Genomic DNA, 25,516 nt, shown 5'->3' with positions numbered 1-25,516 from the left:
ACCAAAACCAACTAGTATCACAACATAGTAAAAAAACAATTCGCATACGAACGAGATGACAACAAACCTATTCAGTGATCCAAAAGCCAAATTCGAAGTAAACTATTACTTTTCTGTTCTTGAAACAAAAATACAATCGGTTCATAAAGGTTCACTCTGATGCAACACATTAGTTCTGTGTTGGGTTTTCTCTTTGGTGTTCACAGTTTGCAGAATAAAGTAAGCAATAAAGTTATATATTTGCTTGAGAAAGCTTTGCAACATTAAGACTCCAAAGATACTGATGCAGTTGATCTAAGCATTGAAGTGAAAGCCATTTCAAGACCCAAACACTGTTATAGCTCTGCGAATCTTTTTTGCGGCTGGTGGTGAGCGAAGCTTCTCGAAGCTAAAACTCATAACACATATCTGCGAACCTCCATGATACAAGAACTACTTGTTGGACTAGCTACTCTGTAAATTGAACATGGAATTGCTAAAGACAATGAACTGGTTTCTACATTTGCTGAAGCACAAGCGCGAACAATAAACTTTTGAAATTACATCATATATCTTTATAGCTGTAGAGATTCTTTTGAATGTAAAAACAAAATGGAAAAAAAGACAGCACAGCATTCATTTTTGAAAGTTTATGTTAATGTTACCCAGCCAGAAAACCCCCCGACCACCATGGGGATCGAAATCAGGACCTCCCGGTTTAAAATCAGGCATACCCTTTATGGCGTACCTATAAAAGCTAGCTCATATAGCAAGGCAGTAAAAGTTCTCCTTATAACGAACTATGCTAACGAATTAAATAATTAGTTACCATGGGCTCGGTGGGGCGCAATGCGCCAGGTTTGCCTAAATAATAATACTACAGCATTGTTTGTGAAGACAGGAGTGCACAAACATACCATGCTCACTTATGGTGTTTGACTTCACTTTTGAACATATAGGTAATGAACTATTGTCATTGCAAATTGACTTACGGTAAACTAACATGTCCCACATTTAAATACAAAAACAATAAACATGTAACACCATTTTATAATAATATCAAAAACATGTAGTTCTTCTTGAATGCTCTGAGCTTTTATAAGTACATACGTACAGCTCAGACCAGGAGGGTCAATAGCTGGGAGTTGGATTATTGCAACTACATTAACATGTATATTTGGTTTTCTACACATGTCACCTGCAAACTTCCAGTATGTTATCATATTAGCTCCACTGTTGTTAAGCTGAAAATCCCGCTCCTGAGATCGTGACTGGCAGTGGTAACATATTTGATGCTGACACGTTAAATCGATAAGTTAAACTTGATTTCCTCAACATTTAATGCAATAAGAGTGCTAACATTAGTGATTGTTCGCCTTTCTGAAGCATCCAATCAGAATGCGTAACGTGGGAAGTCTCCTTAAAGAAGGTAAACGCAATGGAGTTGCCGACGAATTATCAGATTTTTTTACAATTGTTTGGACTTTTGTCTATCTCATCAATTGTAACAGGTATTTAATGTATAATTTTCAAATACCAGTGGCAAATTAACGTACGTGTTTTATTTTACAAGGATGGCATATTTGAAAAGTAGTTAAGTAGTAAAACTAGAGCTGTATCTGGGAATAATTTTGTTTCGGATAGCGCTCAAAAAATGGTTTCACTTGCAGTCCATTAGAACCTCTTGAAGTTATTACATGTTATAAAGAAGGTTTTACGAAGTCGAAACAATTATTACATGTATTTAGTTTATTGAAATAATATGATTATAGGTGCTACCTAATTTACGGGCAAAAGCTTTTTAAGTTTTTTTGATAACCATGTATTTTTAATAAATATATGGACATGATTGTGTTCAAAATATGATAATTGTTGCAATAATTTAGTAATGCATAAAAAAAAATCAATCTTAAAACGAGTTACATGTTCCAAGCTTGAAGATCTAGCATCTTATATATTTTTTTGTTTTCTAGCCACAGGAAGTTATAGCTGGTTCGGTGTTTGTGGTATAGTGGATGGGGTGTCTGCTAACTGGCTTAGTCACTGGGAGGTCTCTGTATTGATCCTTTAAGTGGGAGCATTCTTTAGATAACCCTAAAGACATACTATGGCGTACCATTTGGGTTGAAAGTCAAGAAGACCTACACGTTAAAAAGAGAAATGTACGTCGAAGTACAATAAGTACGTCGACATGAATATAAAATACACTTCAAAGTATATACATGTTTGTACTTCTACGTACACATTTTCTGAACAGCAAATCAAAACACTAGTCTCTTGAGCCGCTTTTCCTTCAGATTTATTCATAATAAATGTTTAAAACTTTAGTTGAGGACAAAATGAATAAAAATATCAGAATGGCAAAATAACGTCACATAGAAGTTTCAAGTATTTAATGCATTGAAATAGATTATATACAAATTTGAAGAAGATTCAATTGTTACCTTTTTAAAATTAAAATTGTTCAGCATATTGTGTGTTTGAAATGATCATGCGGGGCGGAGTATCACGACCGTCCAGCGCATTACTGTGTTGGAAATTCCCAACGGTAACCAGTTACCAAGCATTAATGGGATAAATAATGTATTATAAACTCCCCGTTGGTGGTATTTTGTGATAACCATAACTTGCATAAGTCAGAGGTTAATTCCGCCACGCCAGGTCAATAAATACGCACAATATCTATGAGTTAGCGGTCGATAGTCGCATAATTTGGTATAAATTATATTAATAATAATGTTTCATAAATACGCACAATATCTATGAGTAAGCGGTCGATTGTGGTATAATTCGGTATAAATAATAATAATAATGTTCAATGTCAAAAATCTCTAAAAGCAACAGACGTAAGGTGTCTTCTGATTGGCTAACACTCAAGGGTCGGTGAAAATTGTACGTCGAAGTACATTTCTCGATCTACTTAGTAGGTCTTGCAGACTTTCGACGTCATGGTACGTCATATAGACACTAAGTACTGGTCCTACTCAGGAAACAGTTTGTTTCATCAAATGTCTCAATTCAACTTGACACTTGCTAAAGCAGTTGCATTTAGCATACAGTACACTGATTTAACATAATCAAAATCATGTGATGTGTCAAATCAATTTTGATTGACAAATTTGACAGGATTTTTGTTTAATCCAATAAGTTTTAGACTGTCAAATAACACACACTACGTAGTACGTATTGAAAGCCATACCTGGAGCTTTCGTCTGTATATCACTGACTTCATCAGAAGAATGATTTCTACTGTTGGGAAACGTTAACACCACTAATTGTCTTCTTATTTATTATCAATGTATAATTATGTGTAACAGCATAACAACATACTTGATTCACAATTAAAATATTTAATAAATACAGGTATCTTGCAGGTTTCTAATTTTCTTTCGCAAACTATTGTTGAATAGTTTAAATTTTGTCGCCACTAAAAAACTAGCCATTTTGTAGCAATTCTAAAATCACAGTCTAAACTGCATACACTTAGCTCTATAGTTACAATATGAATGCAAATATTAGAATGCATCATGTTATATCATCCATTTTTTTTTTATTTAAACATTCAAATAACACATAACACAGTACATATATAAAAAGGTATGTGGTATTGTGTGGAGATACAAAACACTTCACATCATTTATTTGCACATAAAATAATAGTTACAAAATAAGTAAAACTAAAACACAATCATCAACCTACATTTCAAGAATATTTACGTATATGAAATTACTAAGTGGTGTTATTGTATTACCTTTTACAAAATTAACATTGCTGGTTTTGTACTAGCCATAAAACATTTATCATGGATTAACAAGTAACAACCAATTTATTAATTACACAATAGAACGGAAATCATATTAATTACATTATGCATTTACTAAACAAGCTATTTGCTACTGTTTAGAATTACACTATCTTACTAAAAATGATCACAGGTACTTAGTGCTTTTACATACTTGTGGTAAGTTTTGTATTACTAGTTTGACAATTATCGGCAGACACTTGTCGATATACAGACAAAATTTGCATGGGAACTTATTTTTTTTTTTCAGCATAATTGCCTTCAAATTGTTAATTTAACAACTCTTTGACATTGTTTGCACATCTGATCTTATTATACAATAGCTGATTTTTGTTTATAGATAGACATATATAGACTTTTCAAAGTTCTATAAAAGTTCACACATGTTCCATCCAAGTAAACAAGCAGAACCAATAAAGATCACCACAGATAATAACTGTGTGTATAGCTTGGAAATTTGATAGATCAGGAATCCCTCCTTTGTTGATTTCTGTAAACCAAAACTGTCAGTTTTGCTGGATAGAATGGCTTGTATGATGCTCAGCTCTTGCCTTCGGCTTCGCAGAACAGCTTCTAAAAACGGAAAACCAACAAATATCTTAAAATTTGATCAATAATGCAGACAATTTATAAATGTCTTGTTTTTTGTTGATTTCGAATCTGGAAGATTTTTTACGTAAGATTGTAGTACGAAAATCCAACGGTATCGGATTTTGTGGTTTTAGGCCTAAACTAATTATAGTGATATGTAACCTTTCGGGATATCGGTAAAGTGCGAGCAGACGAGGTGTAAATACGTTAAAAATTAAAGCTAAAAGACTAAAAAGTTAGATCGGAATATCTTTTTGTGAATAAATGTGTTTCTGGTGGATAACAACGACAACTTACCAGAATATTGCTCATAATCACACGTAAAACGTCTTTCTGAGACATTGTGTACACACCGGTCTTACTCGCAATAGGAGGTTTTTGTGTGACGTCACAAGAGGGGTTTTCCGTTACTAAAAATAGATTGGCCGTCAACTTCTAGATCGCGGCCAATTACATTGTATCAGAGTAAAGGTCGTCGGAAGACTTAATACTTACAATTTCACAAAACAAAACGATAAATACCCGTATTCTTTTTTAAAATAAGAATTTAATAAATGATATTTCAAAAATAATAAAACATATAATAATTTGAATATTATTATTAGTGGTGTGGATGCAATAGTGTTATTTTTCATCATCGATTGAAATTTAGTGTAAGGGGTGCATTGAATCAGTTATAAAACAAAGCCCTAAAATAGCTCAATACATTTCAATCTTAAAATGTATTTTTATTTTACATTGAATGAATTTTCGTTTCGTTAACATTGAATGAAAATATTAATAAATTTAAGCATTTAAATTGAAAAAACACCTGCATATTTTGCAAGGTATCCGGAGAAGTGCCCCCCCGGAGAACTGCCCCCCGGAGAACTGCCCCCTTATTTTAAAGGTGGCGGAGAGGTGCCCCCCCATCAAATCGGTAGGGGCGGAGAACTTCCCCCCGGTGTCATATTAGTTATTAGTTACGTAGTGAAAACAATACTTACGGGTAATTTTACGTTATCGCTGTACACATTTTATCCGGTAACAATTTAATTTCAGTACAAGTATATTACCATTTATTGAACTGAATAACACAAATTGTCTAGAGGCATGTGATAATACTGTTTAAGGCCCTTGGTACGCATCTGCACCACTCACTATACATGAATGCCTTGTAAAAGTCGTGTTTTAATAAGAGCGCGAAACATAGTCGAGATCCACACAGGAAACGCGTGCGTGTTAATACTGGCAATGTGTTGCAACTAAATATAGACGTGCAACTCGGTACTTATGGAGGAAAAGTTACATCGGAATTAATTTACATTATAAAGATAGTATTGACCCATGGAAAAAAACGTTAATTGACATATAAAAAAGTAAATTAATAGGCATGGCAAAGGCAATAATTTAGCTGACTTGAAGAAAAAAGTGAAGTGAAGTTGAATTTATAAGCAATTAATTTATGTTGTTTAGTTAATTCATGTCTCCTAGCACCTTATCCGTCGGTAGCATCGCCAGACCGTCGAGTCGTCCGCAGTTTGCATTTTGAGCAGATCATGTCGACATGCCAAACAAACAAAATCGGTAACAGTTGCTTTAATTAGCAGCTAATAAGGCAGGCAGAGAACTTGTTACCGTTAACGATAAGTACCGCGGTATTTTATGCCGTTTTATAACTTTTATTACTTGTACAACTTTATATTACTTTTGAAATTTCACTAAATTTCCATACATAATAGGAAGAAAGTTACTGGCGTTATTGTCATTATAATACTCGCTTTATATATCACCGCTATTTCTTTAATTAGGGGGCACTTCTCCGGGTCATCAATTCTGACAGGGGGGGCAGTTCTCCGCCCCTTATTAATCAGCAGGGGGGCAGTTCTCCGCCCTATACAAAAACAGTGAGGGGGCAGTTCTCCGCCCAGTGAAAAATCTTTGGGGGGGCAGTTCTCCGGGGGGGCACTTCTCCTAGAGCCATTTTGCAAATTGAACTGTCTTTGCATGTACACGTATATTGAAAACTCGTCTGTAGTGATAATGAGCGATACAAATCTAGCATTTTATGATACCATTAATCTACACATTTAATTTATTTAACGCAAGTATTTTATATCTCTATAATGACCAAACGCGATTGCTTGTTTTCATGATGATGTTTCGAACACTGCAGTAACGCACGATCTTTACACATTATAGCAGAGTTCACATTTGCAGGTATCCGTTAAATACGTTAATTGTGTAGCAGTAAATGTGATCAATATTTTAAATGTATAGTTATTAAACACTTTATTATTATGTTTAAACTGGCTAATATATATACTGAATAGTTCCTAGCTGTTAATCCATTTCGGACAAATGTCTATTTTTAAATATGTTCAAATATTTTATTAAAGCAACTGTTAAGTTTTTGACTTAATATGTCGAGAGATGACATGGAGGTATCATAAATTGTGTTTAATGACCAGACACATGTGGTTTATGCAGAGACCCCATACAGAGTCATACAAGTATAGATCCCTGGGTTTATGACACATTGTTTTCTTAGTAATTGTCTTGACAGTATCCGATCATATCGAGATAATTGGTTTGTGATAAAGAAAGGGGCAATTAAACACTGGGTTAAAATGCTGAAACAAAGAGTGTCAAAATTGGTGTGAACAATTAAATAAAAAAAACATTAACATTTAACAAGAGGATTAAGTTAATCTGTAACAAGGTAAGTTTCTACAGACAAATAGGTTTAACTCAGTTTCTATATGTTGATTACATAAAATCAATCAATTTGTTGTTTGTTTTCGTCCTCATTTGTGTTCGTTCATTGGATTCAATTTAATCTGAAAGAATTTCAATTTCTGAGTATTTTTTGTTCTTCAAAAGGGTCGCGAATATGTTTGTAACCTTATCACGATGCGCTTCAACAATGCAAACAATAGCAGAATGGCCGCAGTTTTGACGGCCAAAATTTGAGCATGCGCAAACGTGACGTCATTATCGGAATCCCCAAAACCTCCTATAACGAAGTGACGTCACCATCTATGTATAGAATGCTTTTTGAGAGCGAATGAAAATGCGTCACATATTCTGACAAATAAACAGTAGGGTGTCGTTATTGAAATACCGCGAGAATACTGGAAGAATAGAGATGCCAACTATAATGTTTAAAACAAATAATTTTTTAACAAGCGTTTGTGATTTGTCTGGATAATAATAACATTAAGATATCGAAAAGATCAAAGCAAATAAATTCGACAGAAATCTAAGATTCGGCAATATATTTAAGACGGGTTATGTTCACTTAAATTGTGTTTGGTAAAGACTGTAACTATATGTAGTGAACCAGTCTTCGGCTTATACTCACTGAAGAAGAGCATTCAGGGGAGATAATTGAGTAATGACTTAATTCTGGAACGGTTGCGAAGAAAAACAAATAATGCGAGAATATTTAGTGCGATTCGCTACACAATTATGATGTCATTGATATAACTTTTCCTGAGGTATGTATTTACATGTGATTTAGCATATGTCAAAGTGTTTTTGATTTGTTCAAGGCCATAAATAGCATCGCGAAAATATATGTCGCGTGGCAAATTTTTTTGAGACGTATCCATATGTGGTATTCTTATGTAATTTTATGTCTAAATTCCCATATGTATGAACGGTCAACGCCCGCTTCGCGGGCTTTTGCCCGTATAAATGCTGTTGTGTTTTTTCTTAAATAAACTGTTTAGACTTTGATTATCATAATGACATGCGTACTACCATTCACCCTTGCTTGCCTGGATGGAACCTTATTCTGAATGCTCTATAATAACCCAAAACATGTATTTCAGGATTCCAGTATGACCTTGTTACCTGTGGGTCCTCTCTAAAGTTGTTGAACACCTACCACAATGTAAGACTTCACTCCCATGATGTCAAGTATGGATCAGGAAGTGGACAACAGGTAAGTGATGCTTGATTGGCAATTGTCTGCTTGGGTACTACTTACATGTACCCTGGGTATTCTTAAGTTTACTTACATGTACCCTTGGTACGGTAAATATGCTTAAACGTAAGCGGTCCATATTAGGTTGTACCATACCTGTAGGATACCTGTTAGTCAATATAAATTGCCGCCATAGAGTCTTTTGATAATTTTTGCTGTGGCAGACTCTTTGCGTCAAAAGTCCACTCTATCTTTTTAATAGCGAAAGTTTTCCTTCTTTGTCTATATTGATGCGCAAGGAATTTGATGCGCAACATTCAAGCCCCGATATCAGACAGTTAATATCAACGGAATGCAATAATATTTACATACCTGTGTAGATAATTCATTTCTCAATAATGTTCCGTAAGAATTATGTAATGAATCTTTCAATTTTGCACGCCTGACCAATTTAAATCAACACACTACTCACATTTTCCATTCCAATCGCTGTGCCCGCTGTGTACCGCAGGTAGATTTTAATCGATAACGCAGCCTATTACACTGTAATGCCTTCTTCTGATTGGTTGATATTTAAATATTTCATAACATGACGAGAGGTCACTGATTGTATTGTGGTTTAAGCAGAAGTTTAACTGAAACAAATTATGCCTTTTAACTTCAATTCGACGCTATTTGAGGTAAAAATGGACTTCTTATCTAAAACTTTATGAGTTGGTTATGTTATTTTGCAATTTTAAGCATATTGATATAATAGCATTGTATGCATTTTTCGTTATGGTTTTTACAGACCGGAGTTTCAGCGTTCAGATTTATTCTGAACGCGAATTATTTCAGCTAGGATACCTGTAGGATGATTTTGGGCTCTCCGTAAGGACTCAAGTCCTTTTTAAACCCCTCTTCTTATCGACGTCTTATGGTACTGTATCCGTATGTGTTCTCACGACTAATAAAAATAGCCCTTATTCAGTAAAAAATAGTTCCTTAAGTATGGTAAAGAATGAATGTCCTTTTGACAAACAACAGTTGTGATCACTAAAACTTATACACTATGTCCCCATTCCAATGTAGATCAATCCTGCTCTTGAATTCTAATACATTCTTGGCATCAACTACACATATACACCCTAATGTTATTGTTTTGCTATCACTTATCCAGTCAATCCACGAAGCATCACCATAAAAGGAATTAAGAGTGGTATTTGGTGAAACATTCAATTCTGTTTTCGCATAAATAATGACACCTCTACCAAGGTCAATTCCAGGACAAGCTGAGTAACCATCAATATGATACAATGTGGAAGAACATGATATATTGTCAAAATTATACTTGGGTAACACTTCTGTAACAAATACATAGATTTATTCCCGCCCAAAGTCCGATGTTGTGAAATGCGCTACCCATTACCGTAAAACAATATTGTTTACAGTGTTTTTTTTTCATTAAAAATCAGGTCCGGTAACCGGACCCATTCCCAATGGAAAAAAGTATATATATTTCCCAAATGGGAGCTAAAAATTCCCAATGGAAGGTTCCCCCCCCCCCCCCCAATTTTTTTTTTTTAGATCAAGGGGAAAAAAAAACTGATGTTAAAATATGTATTTTCTGACCAGTAAGACTCTTTTTCATTAAATAAAATTATTTCTTAAAGCATATCTATTCCGAAAGTAGAACGCGAATGAACCGGAAATCGTAATTGTAAATTTCATACAGCAGGTGCGCGTTGTTATGCGAGACTGTGTCCCGAGTAAATATTGGCTTTTTGGTGTAAACTTTTCGCGTCCATGTTGACAGGGAACCATCTGACTTCATTCACTGTAAGTATTGATTTTTTTTAAAGAATTATTTTACTGCGAAGTACGGTTTTAAACCAGTCTGAATTTCATCTGAAAAATGTCTGACATACAAGCGTTCTTTAAAGGGGGCAGGAGCGATGTAAAACCATCTGAAATGGAAAGCACGCAAGCATTAGAAAAAGGAAAAAAACAAATTTGTCTCTATTTATTTATTTTGTGTTCCTCATAAATATAATAAGTTAACATTTCTTCTGTGATCAGCTGGCATGAATAACTAAGTAAGCAGCATTTTAGCAGTGATATAGGAAACATTGTTAGTCATATCAGTCCTTTGCAATCTTTCTTTCACACATATTTGAAGGACAAGTGCATGTGTTTGCAGGACAAGTGAAAATTTTAATGCACTTGTCCTGCAGGACGAGTGCAATTTATAAATATTTTTGTCCCCTGAGATCTCAATATTTTGTTCATCTCCCACCCAAATAAGATCAACCTTAGTAAATATAATACTGGACACACTTGTATCCTCAATTTTAAAGCATTTATTAGCAAAACAACAACACTAATTTCCCAATTTTAGTCAAAACACAGCGAATTTTCCCAATCCAAAGGGACCCGGCCCCATTCCCAAAATGGTGAAATAAACACTGGTTTATTTTAAACAAACATCTCTTAAAAAAACTGAATCAACATGCTTTTTGAGTGAGTTTCACTAATATAGATGCCATTTAACAGAAAATTTACATAAATGTGAACATAATTAATAAAAAAAATAGCTGTCAACAACCAATTTAGCGTTAAAATTGTAAAAATCCCAATGGCAAAAAGTAGCATGTTTTCCCCCAAATCTGACCAAACTTTCCCAAAAATTATATGCCAAACTTTTCCATTTAACTCACTGACTGTTATACAGCAATTTAATTCCCTAGCACTTAATAATATAAATTTTAGAAAGCATGCAATTATAAACAATTGGTATACTGAAATTTATCATCGTATTAATCAGGGTTCTCAATAGGAGCCGGCCGCCGGTCAAATCGGCCGTTTGAAATCAGATTTTGGCCGTTTAAAAATCGCTCAGATTCGGAAAATCGGCAATTGACTTTTCGAAATTTGCGTGTCTTTTTGATAACTTTGTTCCTTTTTGCTATTAAGCAAAGACGTCGCTTGATTATCTCCCTTAGCGCATTACAACAACAATGAAAAGGAGCAAATTGGAATCGGTCAAAAAGCAGTCAAATATTTTGACGTTCTTTTCATCACATGGTGAGTTTTTGTTCCTGATTGCTTGCGTTTTTTGTGTTAATGCAAAGTTTTTGTTGTTGTGAAAGTTTAATTCAATTCAGTTACATTTCAAACTAGAAGTGTCACGCAAAATGTGCATTGTAGACGGATGACGGATTTTCCGCCCATTCCTGTAGGGCTGAATTTCGGTCCCATTCCCTATCGAAGTTTTTTCCTTATTAGAATAAAATGTCCCAATTCAAACCTTGTGCAAAACAAACCCGTTAAAATCGTAAAAATTGACCCTCAAAATCGAGTGCAATTATGTATCCGAAAGTCGTTTTTATTTGAATTGTGATAAAATTGTACAAAAGTAATAGAGCTTTTTTCATATATCTTTTGTTAGTTAAAAAGATAAAATTAATATAATGCACACAAAAATGCTCCAATTTAAGTGCCTGGTTGACCATTAAAATAGCCATAAAATGGCCCAAAATTTTCCTGGGGAACATGCCCCCGAACCCCCCTAGAAAACCTGTTGGTTTCACATTTTGGCCTGTTGGCTCAAGAGTTATTGAGAACCCTTGTATTAATAATATTGAATTTTTCCAAATTGCATAGACTATCACGATTTTTTCCCAAATCCAAAAGGCACAGGCTGTAAAATATAAAGCGAACAAAATCACTGACCGTACCAGGACTTTTTTTAATCGGACGCCCTCTTGCCCGTGCCGGGTTAAAATTGTCGCGGGCAAGTGATTTTCTAAAGTAGATAGTCCGCCGGGCAAGTCCGTATCGTATTAGCATAATTGCGGTATTTTTTCAACTTTTTCCTTGTAAGTTGTATCTATTTATTTTCTTTGGGTCAGTATATTTTATATCAGGTACAAGTTAAATGAGATTTGATTGGTCGCTTGCGTTGTATAAGCTAATCTAAACGCTCAAAACAAGTTCTACTCGGCAGACGTTTCAACATGGCGGACGGTAGTTTAAGAAAGTGAGAAACTCTTCATCAAAGACATCAACATGATTTTCAAACTCTGAACAATCATTTTCACAGTACTATTTTAAGCCTTCCCCTCTTTCAATCTATGCCATAACTTGTACAGATATAGTGACAAGTATACCGTTTTAAAATTTTAATAGTAATAAACTCTTCATTTGTATTGTATTCAATAGTAACTATTCAATGAAATAAAACTGTCCAGATTTTGTTTTCTTGACAACTTTTTATTATAAAAATGATTATTATTTTATTGTTGATACATTGAATATAGCTGAAATTAAATCTAGCATATAAATAATGCATGTGAATCAATGCTTTAAAGATCAAATGACAATAAAAAATTAACTTCAAAATAGGGCAACCAGTTTTTAATGAGGGCAAGTAGATGTTCAAAGTAGCTTGCCTCCCAGGCAAGTGAGTGTCAATTTCTTACGATAACCCCTGCGTACCCGGGGTACATGTAAGTATACTTAAGAGTACCCAGGGTACATGTTAGTATACTTAAGAGTACCCGGGGTATATGTAAGAAGTACCCGAGCTGACAATGACCAATAGAAGTGACTATGAGTATTTGCTTTCATAGTATCGTATATTAAATAAAATCTGCAATAAGTTCTATGCCTCAATGTCACCCTTTAAAGAAATTGGGGTATATTGCGGTCTGTTGGTTTGTCTGTCACTTTTTCCTTGGGCTTAAATGTATTCATGTGCTAAATCTGGTGTACATTTAAAATCCTGACAATTCACATACCTCTTTCTAATTGACGGTCTTTATTTTCATGGTGCCTAATTATTTCACTTTAAACATTTGTGTATGTATTATATTTTCTTAAAGGCAAAGATGCAGGGTTTCCTCTTTAAAAAGGATCAAGAGAAATCTACTGCAAATATATACGTAGCATGTCCTGTTAAGTGTGTATATGTTTCTCGATAACAAGTGACCAAAATACAAAGTAGATGATTGCAGGATTTTTTCTATCCATCTTGGAACAAGAGGTTTTGTTAAATTGGGGGTTTTTAAATCGGGGATCTTTCCTTGGTAAAGTTTGAACTTATTATTATGGTGATGGATTTAAGAATAGAAAACTGCATATGCGGAAATTATAATATTTTATTCATCAGATGATGTGTATCATGTTTCATTCTACTTTTTGCCTGGAATGTCAAAAGTAAATAATTGGGCCATAAAACAGCTGGAAAAAAGATATTGCTGTATCAGCAATAATTTTGCCATAGATTGATGGATTTTAAAACGACTAGGCATTTATGAAATGCAACTTAACCATTCATCATGCTATATTACAATAATTTACCACTAAAACCACAAAAAGGAGATGAAATATTATATGTAAAACCTGTCTTCCAAACTCACTGTCAGGGACCAAGATCACACTTTGAAGTAAAGGTACAATGCGGCAACAAAAAAGCTTTAGAGTTGTAACTGTGTAATTCATCCTTCAATTTGATATTTTGAAAGTGGAATGTGGGGGCATCCATGCCACACTGACATATGTATGACTTATGTTTATTCCTAAAAATGAGTTAATTTAATGTTAATCATACAGCCACAAAATGAAGGAGTTGATTTAAATTCTGATCACACTGGTAATAGGGTCAACCAGGTACTGTAAATGTTTATATCTTTATTACTGGAACATGTTATGATTAATTGTTAAAGAAAACTTATTGCATTTAATTGTGGGTGTGAAAAACTATTTATGAAATACAACTAATTCATTAAAAATTATCTGGAAGATTGCGACACCAGTTAACCACCAATTCTGTATCTGGAGTACTTAAAACTGTTATGGTATAACCTTGGTAACTCTACTTATAAAATATTCAGTTTTGGGTAATTTCTATTCTTTATACTTGCAAGTATGTACAAGGTAATTTTTAGCTCATCTATTTTTTGAAAAAAAAAAATGAGCTATTGTCATCACCTTGGCGTCGGCGTTGGCGTCGGCGTCCGGTTAAGTTTTGCGTTTAGGTCCACTTTTCTCAGAAAGTATCAATGCTATTGCATTCAAACTTGGTACACTTACTAACTATCATGAGGGGACTGGGCAGGCAAAGTTAGATAACTCTGGCATGCATTTTGACAGAATTATGTGCCCTTTTTATACTTAGAAATTTGAAAATTTTGGTTACAAATGTAACTTTTGCGTTTAGGTCTACTTTTCTCAGAAAGTATCAATGCTATTGCATTCAAACTTGGTACACTTACTTACTATCATGAGGGGACTGGGCAGGCAAAGTTAGATAACTCTGGCGTGCATTTTGACAGAATTATGTGCCCTTTTTATACTTAGAAATTGAAAATTTGGTTAAGTTTTGTGTTTAGGTCCACTTTATTCCTACAGTATCAAAGCTATTGCTTTCATACTTGCAACACTTACTAATTATCATAAGGGGACTGTGCAGGCAAAGTAATGTAACTCTGACTGGCATTTTGACAGAATTATGTGCCCTTTTTATACTTAGAAAATTGAAAATTTGGTTAAGTTTTGTGTTTAGGTCCACTTTATTCCTACAGTATCAAAGCTATTGCTTTCATACTTGAAACACTTATTAACTATCATAAGGGGACCGTGCAGGCAAAGTTATGTAACACTGAATGGCATTTGGACGGAATTATGGGCCCTTTATACTTAGAAAATTGAAAATTTGGTTAAGATTTGTGTTTTGGTCCACTTTACCCCTAAAGTATCATACATATTGCTTTTATACTTGGAACACTCTCAAACTATCATAAGGGTACAGTAAAAGGACAAGTTGCATAACTCTGGTTGTCATTGTTACGGAATTATGGCCCTTTTTTGACTTAGTAACTTTGAATATATGGTTAAATTTTGTGTTTCGATCCACTTTACTTCTTAAGTATCAAGGCTATTGCTTTCAAACTTCAAATACTTTCATGCTATCATGAGGTTACTGTACCTGGCAAGTTGAATTTTACCTTGACCTTTGAATGACCTTGACTCTCAAGGTCAAATTATTAAATTTTGCTAAAATTGCCATAACTTCTTTATTTATGATTAGATTTGATTGATAATTTGACAAAACTACTCTTACCTGACATACCACAATAGACTCCACCCAAACCATCCCCCGTGCCCTCCCCCCCTCCCCCCCCCTCCCCTCCCTATTTTTTTTTTTTTAAGATCATCTCACAAATGACCACCACACCCTCACACTATACCCCCCCACCCCACCCCCCCCACCCCCCCATTTTTATTTTTATTTTTAAGATCATCTCACAAATTACCACCACACCCTCACACTATACCCCACCCCCCACCCCCCCCCCCCCCCCCAATTTTTAAACGGTTATGTTTGAAATACCGTCCAACCATCGCACCCAAAAAATCCCCCCCTCCCCCCTATACACCCCTCTTCACTCCACCCCTCCCTCCTTTGTGATTGAAAATGAGAGTCCCTTCACCTTTAAAAAGAAAATAGATGAGCGGTCTGCACCCGCAAGGCGGTGCTCTTGTTTTATCTGGGAATTACTATGCATGATTCAAGCACATTGATGGATGAATTGGAACCAGTCAATTAATTTTTTTCTTATTTATGTTATTTCACAATTAGAATTGGCACATTGACATTTGTTATTTGATATATTCCAGTCTGTAACGGCTGTAGAGTCTTCTGATGACCATAATAGCTACTGGCAAGTGAGAGCTAAAACTGGGACACATTGTGTACGAGGGTATGTACTGTTATAAACATGTGTTGTTAAAACATTTGGAGCAAGATACCAGCGATTTGTGTATGCTTGTGAAAAGTACTAGTACTAATTGGGAATAATAAGCACGAAAAACTCTGAAATTGGGAACATTCACTCCCTGAAATCTTCAGATGGGGTGTAAGGGGTCTACTAAATTGCTTTGTAATTATTTGCAAAAATACTTCACATTTTCCTTTAAATTATATGCCTTTTTGCTGCAATGTTCAGTTTCAGTGCTAAATGTCTAAATGTTCACTTGCAGCTAAATGCCCTTATTGAATCAAAATTGATGCAACTTTTTTTCCTTTGGGGCATTTTGCAGATTTTCAGGATTCTGAAACAACTCATAAAGTACAAATGCTTATAAGACGAAACTTTGTTTGTGAATAGAGGACAATATGTGGAATATGTCCATTTTTTTATCAGACAAATATGGTGGTTGTTATGGTTGCAGAAATATTGGAAAACTAAAGTTAGGGTCCTGGAAAATTAAAAAATATCTTAGCTAGGTTCATGAAACTGTATGCGTATAGAGGACCATATGATGAATACATGTCTGAACTTTACTCTAGTTTTTCTGTCAGCCCAATGTCATCACTAAAAAGCATTTAACAAGTAAAATGAAATCTATGGAGATCTTGTTCATACTCCAAAAAAACATTAACATTTTTGTATTGCAATGTTTACTTTCATATTTCAGTCAGCCTATAAAATGTGGTCAGACTATACGACTGATGCACCTGCAGACCCGCAGGAATCTCCACAGCCACCACTTCCAGTCTCCTCTCTCTCATAACCTGGAGGTCAGCGCCTTTGGGGAGGACGGGGAGGGCGATGAAGGTAAATACAGCAGCCCTGTTTTACTAAGCTTCTTGACTCTTTCAGTGTTGGAACCAAATTTTGAAGGCCTTTGCAAACAGTTTGGATCCAGATGAGACGCCACAGAACGTGGCGTTTCATCTGGATCCAAACTGTTTGCCATTCTTATAGTATTCTTTGAAAAAAATTGAAGAAAATGCTAATTTGAAAAATTCAGCAGACGACAAATTTCCCAGCATGCAAAGGATTAATTAACTGGACATACTTGACATACAGACTTCCCAGAAAATGTTATTACTTGGCTGGCATAGTCTGTTGGTAGAGCAATGGACGATGAATCTCAGGAGTGGCATTTCAATCAATAAATAATACTGTGGGTATTGGTCATGACATCTATCAACTATCATTCTCCCACCTACTACTGATTCAGTTAGGGCAGTTGTCAAATGTATATGTTGACATGTGCACCAAGTACTCGTACACAAGCTCTGCGAGGAAAAGTGCAAGACAGTAAACAGACTGCTTTGAAATTACCGAAATACAACTGAACAAAAAACTAAAATGTATTGATTGTTGCATATTTATAGTTTCTTGGAGTACCTGACGAGTTCAAGTTGCAATAGAACTCTGAATCCTCAATTTCAGAGTTAAAAAGTCTTGTTACTTGTGGCTTGCAATCAACAGATCATGTTGATATATATTTTAGCTTGAATCAGTAGGTTTTTGTCTTCATTATAATGTCGAAGAAAATCTTCATGTTTTGTTGAAGGTGACAATTGGGCTGTTATTTGCTCTGGGAAACACTGGAGTAGGAACGAGAAAGTACGACTGAAGCATGTTGTCACTGAATAGTAAGTAGTTCAACCACAGGTAATAAAGTTTATGTATTGTATCTGTTGCAGAGTTTAAAGCCACACACCTTGCCTCTGACTTTAAAATGAAATACATGTTAATCAATACTTATATGCAATTTGAAATTTTGCAAAATTTTCAATAAATTTATAGCCTAGTTAGCAAGTAATTTATTATTTTTCAAACTGTACTGCTTTTAAAATAGAAAGTAGGATTTCTAGACGTATACGACCATTCATTTTGACAAACACAATTAGTTAAGTTTTAAAGCGCAAAAAAGACGGATTTCTACTTTGCAGCCACCAGATATATTCTAATTGGCATAGATAAAATTAAATATATAGCCTAGTTAGCAAGTAATTTATTAAATTTCAAACTGTACCGCTTTTTAATCAGAAAGTAGGATTTCTAGACGTACATGTATACCTACATTTCGACAAATGCCATTATTTTTTAGCTTTAAAGCCCCAAAAAGACAGATTTCTACCTTGTAAATGCCGGATATATTCTAATTGGCATAGATAAAATATGTTTCTTATTTATGCTTAAATTTACTATGCCAAATAAGGTGTGTGGCTTTAAATAGCCTGCATTATTGATGCTCATGTTGAGCAAACTAGTGGTTTTTGGCCTGTCTGTCTGTTATTCTGTCCCAAAACTTTAAACTTGGTTTAAAGTTTTGCGATAACTTTTGCAATATTGAAAAGATAAGATATTGAATATTGCAATATTGAAGATAGCAACCTGATATTTGGCATGCATGTGTATCTCATGAAGCTGCACATTTTGAGTGGTGAAATGTCAAGGTCAAGGTCATCCTTCAAGGTCAGAAGTAAAAAAACAACAATCCATGGGAAGTAAGTAGCTTTAAAAGGGAGATAATTTCTAAACCTGCCAAATGATATATATATATATATATATATGATATATATTTTTTATTTCAAAGCAGCGCAATAGGGGGCATTGTGTTTCTGACAAACACATCTCTTATTCTTCATTGAAAGATGAAATTATGAATCCAGGGTTTTTTTTGGCCCGATTTTATAGCCGAAATTCGGCTATGTTCCCAATTGCAAAAAGTATACTTTTTTCCCAAAATGTGGCAAAAAATTCCCAATTTTTTTTTATTTTTTTTTTTTTTTAGAAATAAGTCTAATGGGTATTTTATCTCAATTTCAATTCAATTACATCTAACAAAGAATTATATGATTTTGTTCTTTAAATTTGAATTATTATAAAGAGTTATATCAAATTTAGTATTTCCCTAATCAGTGGACTTTTCATGTGGAAAAAAAGGCTTATGAATTTATTTTCCCAATTTCATGAAAATGCCGATAAAATTCCCAATTCCAAAGCCATGGGCTATCTTCCCAAAAAGTGGAAAAAAAAACCTGGAATCAAAGCCATATTTTAAAGTGTGGTCTGAATGTCATGTGAATACATGTAGCTACAAATACAAAAAAAAATATAACAACCAATGTAGAAGTAAGGTTTATATATATTTATATATATATGATGTTGTATTTTATAGGTTTATATATTAAGTGTATTGCGATGTATAAATTCAAATTATGACTATTACAATTATATGAATACTAATTTATGCCATTACTTGTTTTTGGATTTAAACTGTATTGCACTGAAATTATTTAACTGAGTTTTATGCTTACGCTAAAAAGCCTGTCAGTTAAACTAGCTTTATGAACTAACAACATTTTCTGGTAATTAGTCATAAAAATGTCAATGTGAGGGAGAAAATGTGCTTATCTTTTGAAATCGTTGATAGAAACAGTCTTAAGAGAATAATAATAATGAAAGCTTAAGTGCCATAAACCTTTCCCGCTGGAAAGTAAAGTGAAAATGGCTATATGCAAACAGCATAAAACCAGAACAGCCTTTGAGTAACTGGCAGTCTGTGCAGGCTTTATGCTGTTTGACGCTCATAGGGTTGGAAATGAAGCCTGTCAGCAGGGGTGTGATTTTTCCGCGGATCCGCGGATTTCCGCGGATCGGGTTGTCCCGGATGTCACTTCTGAGATTTGCGTAAATTCGTTTTAAAAATGTGGGGGAGAGGGGCTACCACCGATTCCGCGGACGTATTTCATAAGCGGCCCGAAATATCCGCGGCCCGCGAAATCTCTCCGCATTTTACACTGGTAGATTCTGCCTAAGCATTTTTAAAACGAGCCATATAATTGGCTGTCGTTTCCCAATCTTCCAATTAAAATCGTGTTCTTAAAATGCGCCCTGTGATTTGTTTGCAAATGGCGCCGTTGTGAAGAGAAAATTAAGATAATTGAAATAACAAATAGCAATCGAATAAACGACTGACATCACCTAGTCTGATAGGAATAATGTAATGTGTTTGTCAAAAAAAAGACTACGTTTTAGATACAACAAGCAACACATATTTTGTTCAGAAATGTGCCCACTGAAGTTGTGTCACGGAAACCAGTGTTTGCAAATTGGAGTGTAGTCTTGCGAAGTGAAACAATTTAGAGAGTATCGTTCGAACATGGAAATAGACAAACATGATTTGATTTTTATATGTCTGTGGGTCTGTGTATAACCTGAAGATTCATATGCATATTCTGCTTTATTATGTTTGTCACGCTGTTCAGTTAACTGAAATAGCTTTAAACTGAGTGAAGATGTGAAATGTAAGATTTTGAAAGGTAAACAAATTAAATATATTAATTTAACTCAGTTAATACATCATTAACACCAGAAGAACACTCAAGTGTGTTTGTTTATATTTAGTCTATTAACTGACATTCAATACATTGTAAAACTGCTGCAATTGATCACAATAAATACTTAACTGTTTACTTTGCATCCTCAGTATGTTAAATGTGAAGTTAAACAGGTTTTTATAAAGAAATATTGTTATGAAGTTCAAAAAGTTGTTTATTTTAATGTCTGTTTATACGCCCGTCTATGACGGGACGTATTATGGTATACCCCGCGTCTGTCCGTCCGTCTGTCCGTCCGTCCGTCTGTTAATGTCGTACGCTACGTCAAATATCCTTTGACAGTTTCTTCAAATTTTAACACAATCTTAATATTGATAAACCCTGATCCCCTTTCGTTTTTGACGGAATTCTGAATTGTCGTTCCAGAGTTATGGGACTTTGTTCGTCAAAATTTCGTGATTTCATTGAATGTCCTACTGTAGCTCAAATATCCTTCGATGGATTTTTTTCAAATTTCAACACAATCTTAATATTGATAAACCCTGATCCCCTTTCGTTTTTGACGGAATTCTGAATTGTCGTTCCAGAGTTATGGGACTTTGTTCGTCAAAATTTCGTGATTTCATTGAATGTTCTACTGTAGCTCAAATATCCTTCGATGGATTTTTTTCAAATTTCAACACAATCTTAATATTGATAAACCCTGATCCCCTTTCGTTTTTGACGGAATTCTGAATTTTCGTTCCAGAGTTATGGGACTTTGTTCGTCAAAATTTCGTGATTTCATTGAATGTCCTACTGTAGCTCAAATATCCTTCGATGGATTTTTTTCAAATTGATCCCCTTTCGTTTTTGACGGAATTCTGAATTGTCGTTCCAGAGTTATGGGACTTTGTTCGTCAAAATTTCGTGATTTCATTGAATGTCCTACTGTAGCTCAAATATCCTTCGATGGATTTTTTTCAAATTGATCCCCTTTCGTTTTTGACGGAATTCTGAATTGTCGTTCCAGAGTTATGGGACTTTGTTCGTCAAAATTTCGTGATTTCATTGAATGTCCTACTGTAGCTCAAATATCCTTTGATGGATTTTTTTCAAATTTCAACACAATCTTAATATTGATAAACCCTGATCCCCTTTCGTTTTTGACGGAATTCTGAATTGTCGTTCCAGAGTTATGGGACTTTGTTCGTCAAAAATTGAACAAGGTGAGCTTTTTTCTATTCCGATTGTACACTACCACTTACCCATCTACATTTCTCTTTTATTATTGGTCAAAATATCTATAACAGGTTTACTTCAACTCCATATCCTCTAAAGAAATGCATACATATACTCAAAAAAAGATATGGTATGAATGTCAAGGAGACGGCGCTCCATGCTCATGTACTTATAAAATAAACCATGTATTCAAATACAAATAAACTGAAGTAAAAAAATGATTCAAAGGGTTATTTATTACCTTACTACTTCATTGGCGAACGACGGGCGTATCATGCGCTCATGGCGCAGCTCCTCAGTTATGTTTGTCATTGCGTTATGCGCGCCATTCGCGTAGTCAAAATCAGTCAACAGAATTTTCCTCCCCTCTGACTTTGCCTCAATCACACCCCTGCTGAGTCTTTAAAACTTGAATTTAGGTATTAAATTTCATAAGGTTTTCTAAGAAAAAAATTGAGCGTCAGAGTGCGTATCTAAGTAGTAAAGGGTTTAATTTTTTCATCTGCAGTTATCTCCACGTGGCTGGTGAAACGTTTGGTCGCCCGATCGCAGGTCAGCGTGAAGTGTCTGCCTATTCATCACCCAGTGATCTTAACTACTGGCAGGCAATGGAGGGGATCTATGTGAAACCCTCGGAGGACCCTGTTGGCACGTATAGGGCCGATAGCCCGCATGTCGCACAGGCTCACACTGAACTGTGATCTAGTAGCTAACTTAAATGTAACGCATTCTTATTGGGCCATTTCACAGTTTCCTGAGCCGTGATCTGGTAGAGAACTTAGTTGTAAGGCATACAGTTTGGGTGGTTTCACAGTTTTGACATTGTCTTTTTACAACAATGAGTCGTAGAACAGAAATGGGAAGAATCTTACTTAGTCATAGTTGTATCTTTTTATGTTGTTTTGGCTGCAAAAATAAATATTCTAGTATTTATGATGTCTTTTGTAAACATGATTACTCTGGTATGTCAACCATTAAGCAAGTTTTTAGTGACATTTACATAGGTACTAATACCTTTACAAGGTATACACATTTTTATTGGCAAAAAGTTAGGTTTGTAAAATAATTTTCTCCAAGTCAAAACTGTGAAAGTGCCCAACATGTTTATGCATACTGTATACTGAAATTCTTGAAATCTTATGTAATAAGTTTTGATTATGCTGTCTTGATAAATAGTGTTTCTTTTATTTCTTGTATAAAGCATGCTTGCTACTATTTGCACAAAACACTTTTGTTAATTTTTGGCAATGCTTTCTTTAGTAGTGCTGTTTTTTTTTTTTTAAATATTTATGTGAAATCTGTATTTAAATTTTTCATTTTAAGGGTTACTGATTTTTCTGAATTTGTGTGGTAGAGGAATGATTTAAGAACTATTTCCTATTGTTTTTGTTTATCTGTATCTGCTGTTATTTAATGTTCACCATACTGTTAGTTTTATTGATAGCGAATGTTCACATCAACTGAGACTGTTTCAAGACAACAAATCATAAATGTGGCTGTACAAATAACTGGAAATTCATAAATGCTGTTATTGAAAACATTGTCGTTGTTTTCTTTTAAGGGAAATTGAGTTTCTTAAAAGTAGTTTTTTTGTGTTGGTCAGAGTTTCTTTCTCATCGGATGCTAATATGTTTAATACTTTTTGTACATGTATTTAATATTCTGTATAGAACAAACATATTAATAAGACTTTATTTCTAAATGTCATTCTGTATTCTCTGTTCATATAATGTGTGTATATACACATTTCCTGTATGTGTCCTTCAAGTTACATGACTGCAAAATTTACAAGTGTCATTGAAAAAGTGTATATTCAAAGATGAAGAGTGTTTGGGAATGTTCGTTGTTAAATTTCGAGGTGAAGTATGGGTGCACATGTGACATCAAGGGTGATTTAGAGCTGATAAAATGTTCAGGTTTGTGTCTATAAAATTGTCTAATGAAATATTGAAGTTATTGGTAAGTCATCTGTACATTGATTTAAATTGCTTTATGAAGAATAATTAAGTTAAGTCAACAAACAATTTAACAGGACAGTATTTTCAGTTATTTGACAGCTTATTGTACAATTGGTGATATATTGGTATGAGTATGCCAGTGGTGAACAGTATACAATGCTGTTAAATAATATGTTTATTCTGTGAGTTATTTTCATCTTTTACATGATAACATCAAAACAAGTATACATTAACATCATTTGATGACGTTTTGTGACATTTGCTTTAAAACGTAATGTTTATTGATATAAGAAAAACACCTTAGACTGTCCAGAAAGTTATTCACAACATATTTTTGTTTGTGATTTTTGTTATTAAACAATATTTTCACAGATCTACATAATGTTTTGTTTCAACAGCATGTCCATTCTATAGATTTTTTATGATGCATAAGTATGGAATAAACTCGGATATATTTTTTAAAACTCTTTTTATTGGCCAATATATTGGATGCACCTGTTTCAAAGTGGTTAAATATTGCATAGTCAGGTGGTACGAATTGCAACAGTGGATTGGCTGATATGAAAGTCAGGTGGTACGAATGGCAACAGTGGATTGGCTGATATGAAAGTCAGATGGTACGAATGGCAACAGTGGATTGGCTGATATGAAAGTCAGGTGGTACAAATGGCAACAGTGGATTGGCTGATATGAATATGCATGATATGTTCAGAATGTGTCCATGTCTCAAGCCTATTATTCTATTGGATGCGAGTTGAGTGATTTTAGGTGTTTACGTGTCTTTCACTAATGCACTGTTTCAACTGTTGAAGCTTCTCATTTACGTATATTGCTTTTAAGATTTCAAATGATTGCCACATTGTATACATGTGATGGTACATATTACTCTGTCAATAATGTTTGTTTTACGAAACTGTTTACACACCTGTTTGTAATTTCTATTGAATATTGTTGGAACGTGCATGTGCATTTGTGTGTAATAAATACTGGTACCTTAAATACATATCGTCTTTGAAATCCATATTTCAGCCAATTTGCCATAATTTCATGTACAGTCTATAAATCTCTCTCTACATATCTGTCAATATCAAACACAGTATTAGGCTTAATAGGTAAAAATTATTATAATAGTAAAAAATTACGTACCGGTAATTTGTAAATATTCTGTTGTTGTATTAGTTGTCACATGTTAGAGAACTGTTTTAGTCTAGGAGCGTTACTGTTAATAAATTGTTTGATTTACTTTTCTCACACATCATTCATTGAATATGTATATTTACTCTGGAACAAAACTGGTTGGCCATTATTAATATAACCACATATTTTATTAATAGAAGCATTAATGAAACTGAATGTGAACCACTTGAGATTTGTTTATTCGTACAAGTTTAAATTGTGTAGTGTTGACTCTATGTCTTTATAAATAACGTGTTGTTCTATGGGGCCTCTCATCAATTTGGCATAATTTGTTTTATTGTTTTCATGTTAAAAAATATATGTATTAAAAATAAGTGTTATGAATCGTTTTAAAAACTTTGTTTCTGTCTGAACACATTAAAAAAGATAGCATTGTGCATGCTCATGAAAAGATACCGATAATTAATATTTCACCTATCGCGATAAATAAAACAAAAACCTAACTGTTTATTGGTATCTGTTATTTGATTTGCAATATATATTGATTCAGATAGATATGAGGATTGCTTAAATTGTTTCAATTCTTTACCACATATATATGCATTTTGACGCGTTTGTAGTCCCTTAGATTGTTAAATTTAATTTAAGACCTTTCTTTCTAGATTCAAGTTTTTAAGGCTTCATATCTAACTCTTTGATACAGACCAGCAGCAAACAGCATAAAACCTGAACAGACTGCAAGTTACTTGCAGGCTGTTCAGGTTTTATGCTGTTTGCACATAGCTATTTTCAC

General features: G+C 34.2%; 1 protein-coding gene across 2 annotated transcripts; it reads left to right on the top strand.

The window, feature by feature from the left end:
* The first annotated feature begins 1,379 nt into the window (after positions 1 to 1,379).
* On the top strand, positions 1,380 to 25,231 carry LOC127855990 (stromal cell-derived factor 2-like). Of its 2 annotated transcripts, XR_008037805.1 has the most exons (7): positions 1,380 to 1,490; positions 8,189 to 8,301; positions 15,943 to 16,025; positions 16,744 to 16,883; positions 17,632 to 17,713; positions 22,137 to 24,157; positions 24,201 to 25,231. XR_008037805.1 is itself a non-coding variant. In XM_052391928.1 (6 exons), the coding sequence occupies exons 1-6, from the start codon at positions 1,418 to 1,420 to the stop codon at positions 22,327 to 22,329; spliced, it is 684 nt and encodes a 227-aa protein (XP_052247888.1). In that variant the 5' UTR covers positions 1,380 to 1,417; the 3' UTR covers positions 22,330 to 25,231. The 2 variants fall into 2 exon arrangements, 1 of the variants encoding a protein (XP_052247888.1); XM_052391928.1 differs by having other exon boundaries at positions 22,137 to 25,231.
* The last annotated feature ends 285 nt before the right edge of the window (positions 25,232 to 25,516 follow it).

The sequence above is a fragment of the Dreissena polymorpha genome, chromosome 13, assembly GCF_020536995.1.
Source record: "Dreissena polymorpha isolate Duluth1 chromosome 13, UMN_Dpol_1.0, whole genome shotgun sequence".
Lineage (NCBI taxonomy): Eukaryota > Metazoa > Mollusca > Bivalvia > Myida > Dreissenidae > Dreissena > Dreissena polymorpha.
Note: the sequence above shows the minus strand (reverse complement) of the source record. Positions and strands in the feature narration are given on the sequence as shown.

Excerpts from the sequence above, each read along its gene's own strand:
- LOC127855990 (XM_052391928.1), top strand. The coding sequence starts at position 1,418 with ATGGAGTTGCCGACGAATTATCAGATTTTTTTACAATTGTTTGGACTT. Across the intron at positions 1,491-8,188 it reads TATCTCATCAATTGTAACAG|GATTCCAGTATGACCTTGTT; the intron begins GTATTTAATGTA and ends CATGTATTTCAG. Across the intron at positions 16,026-16,743 it reads GGGACACATTGTGTACGAGG|TCAGCCTATAAAATGTGGTC; the intron begins GTATGTACTGTT and ends TTCATATTTCAG.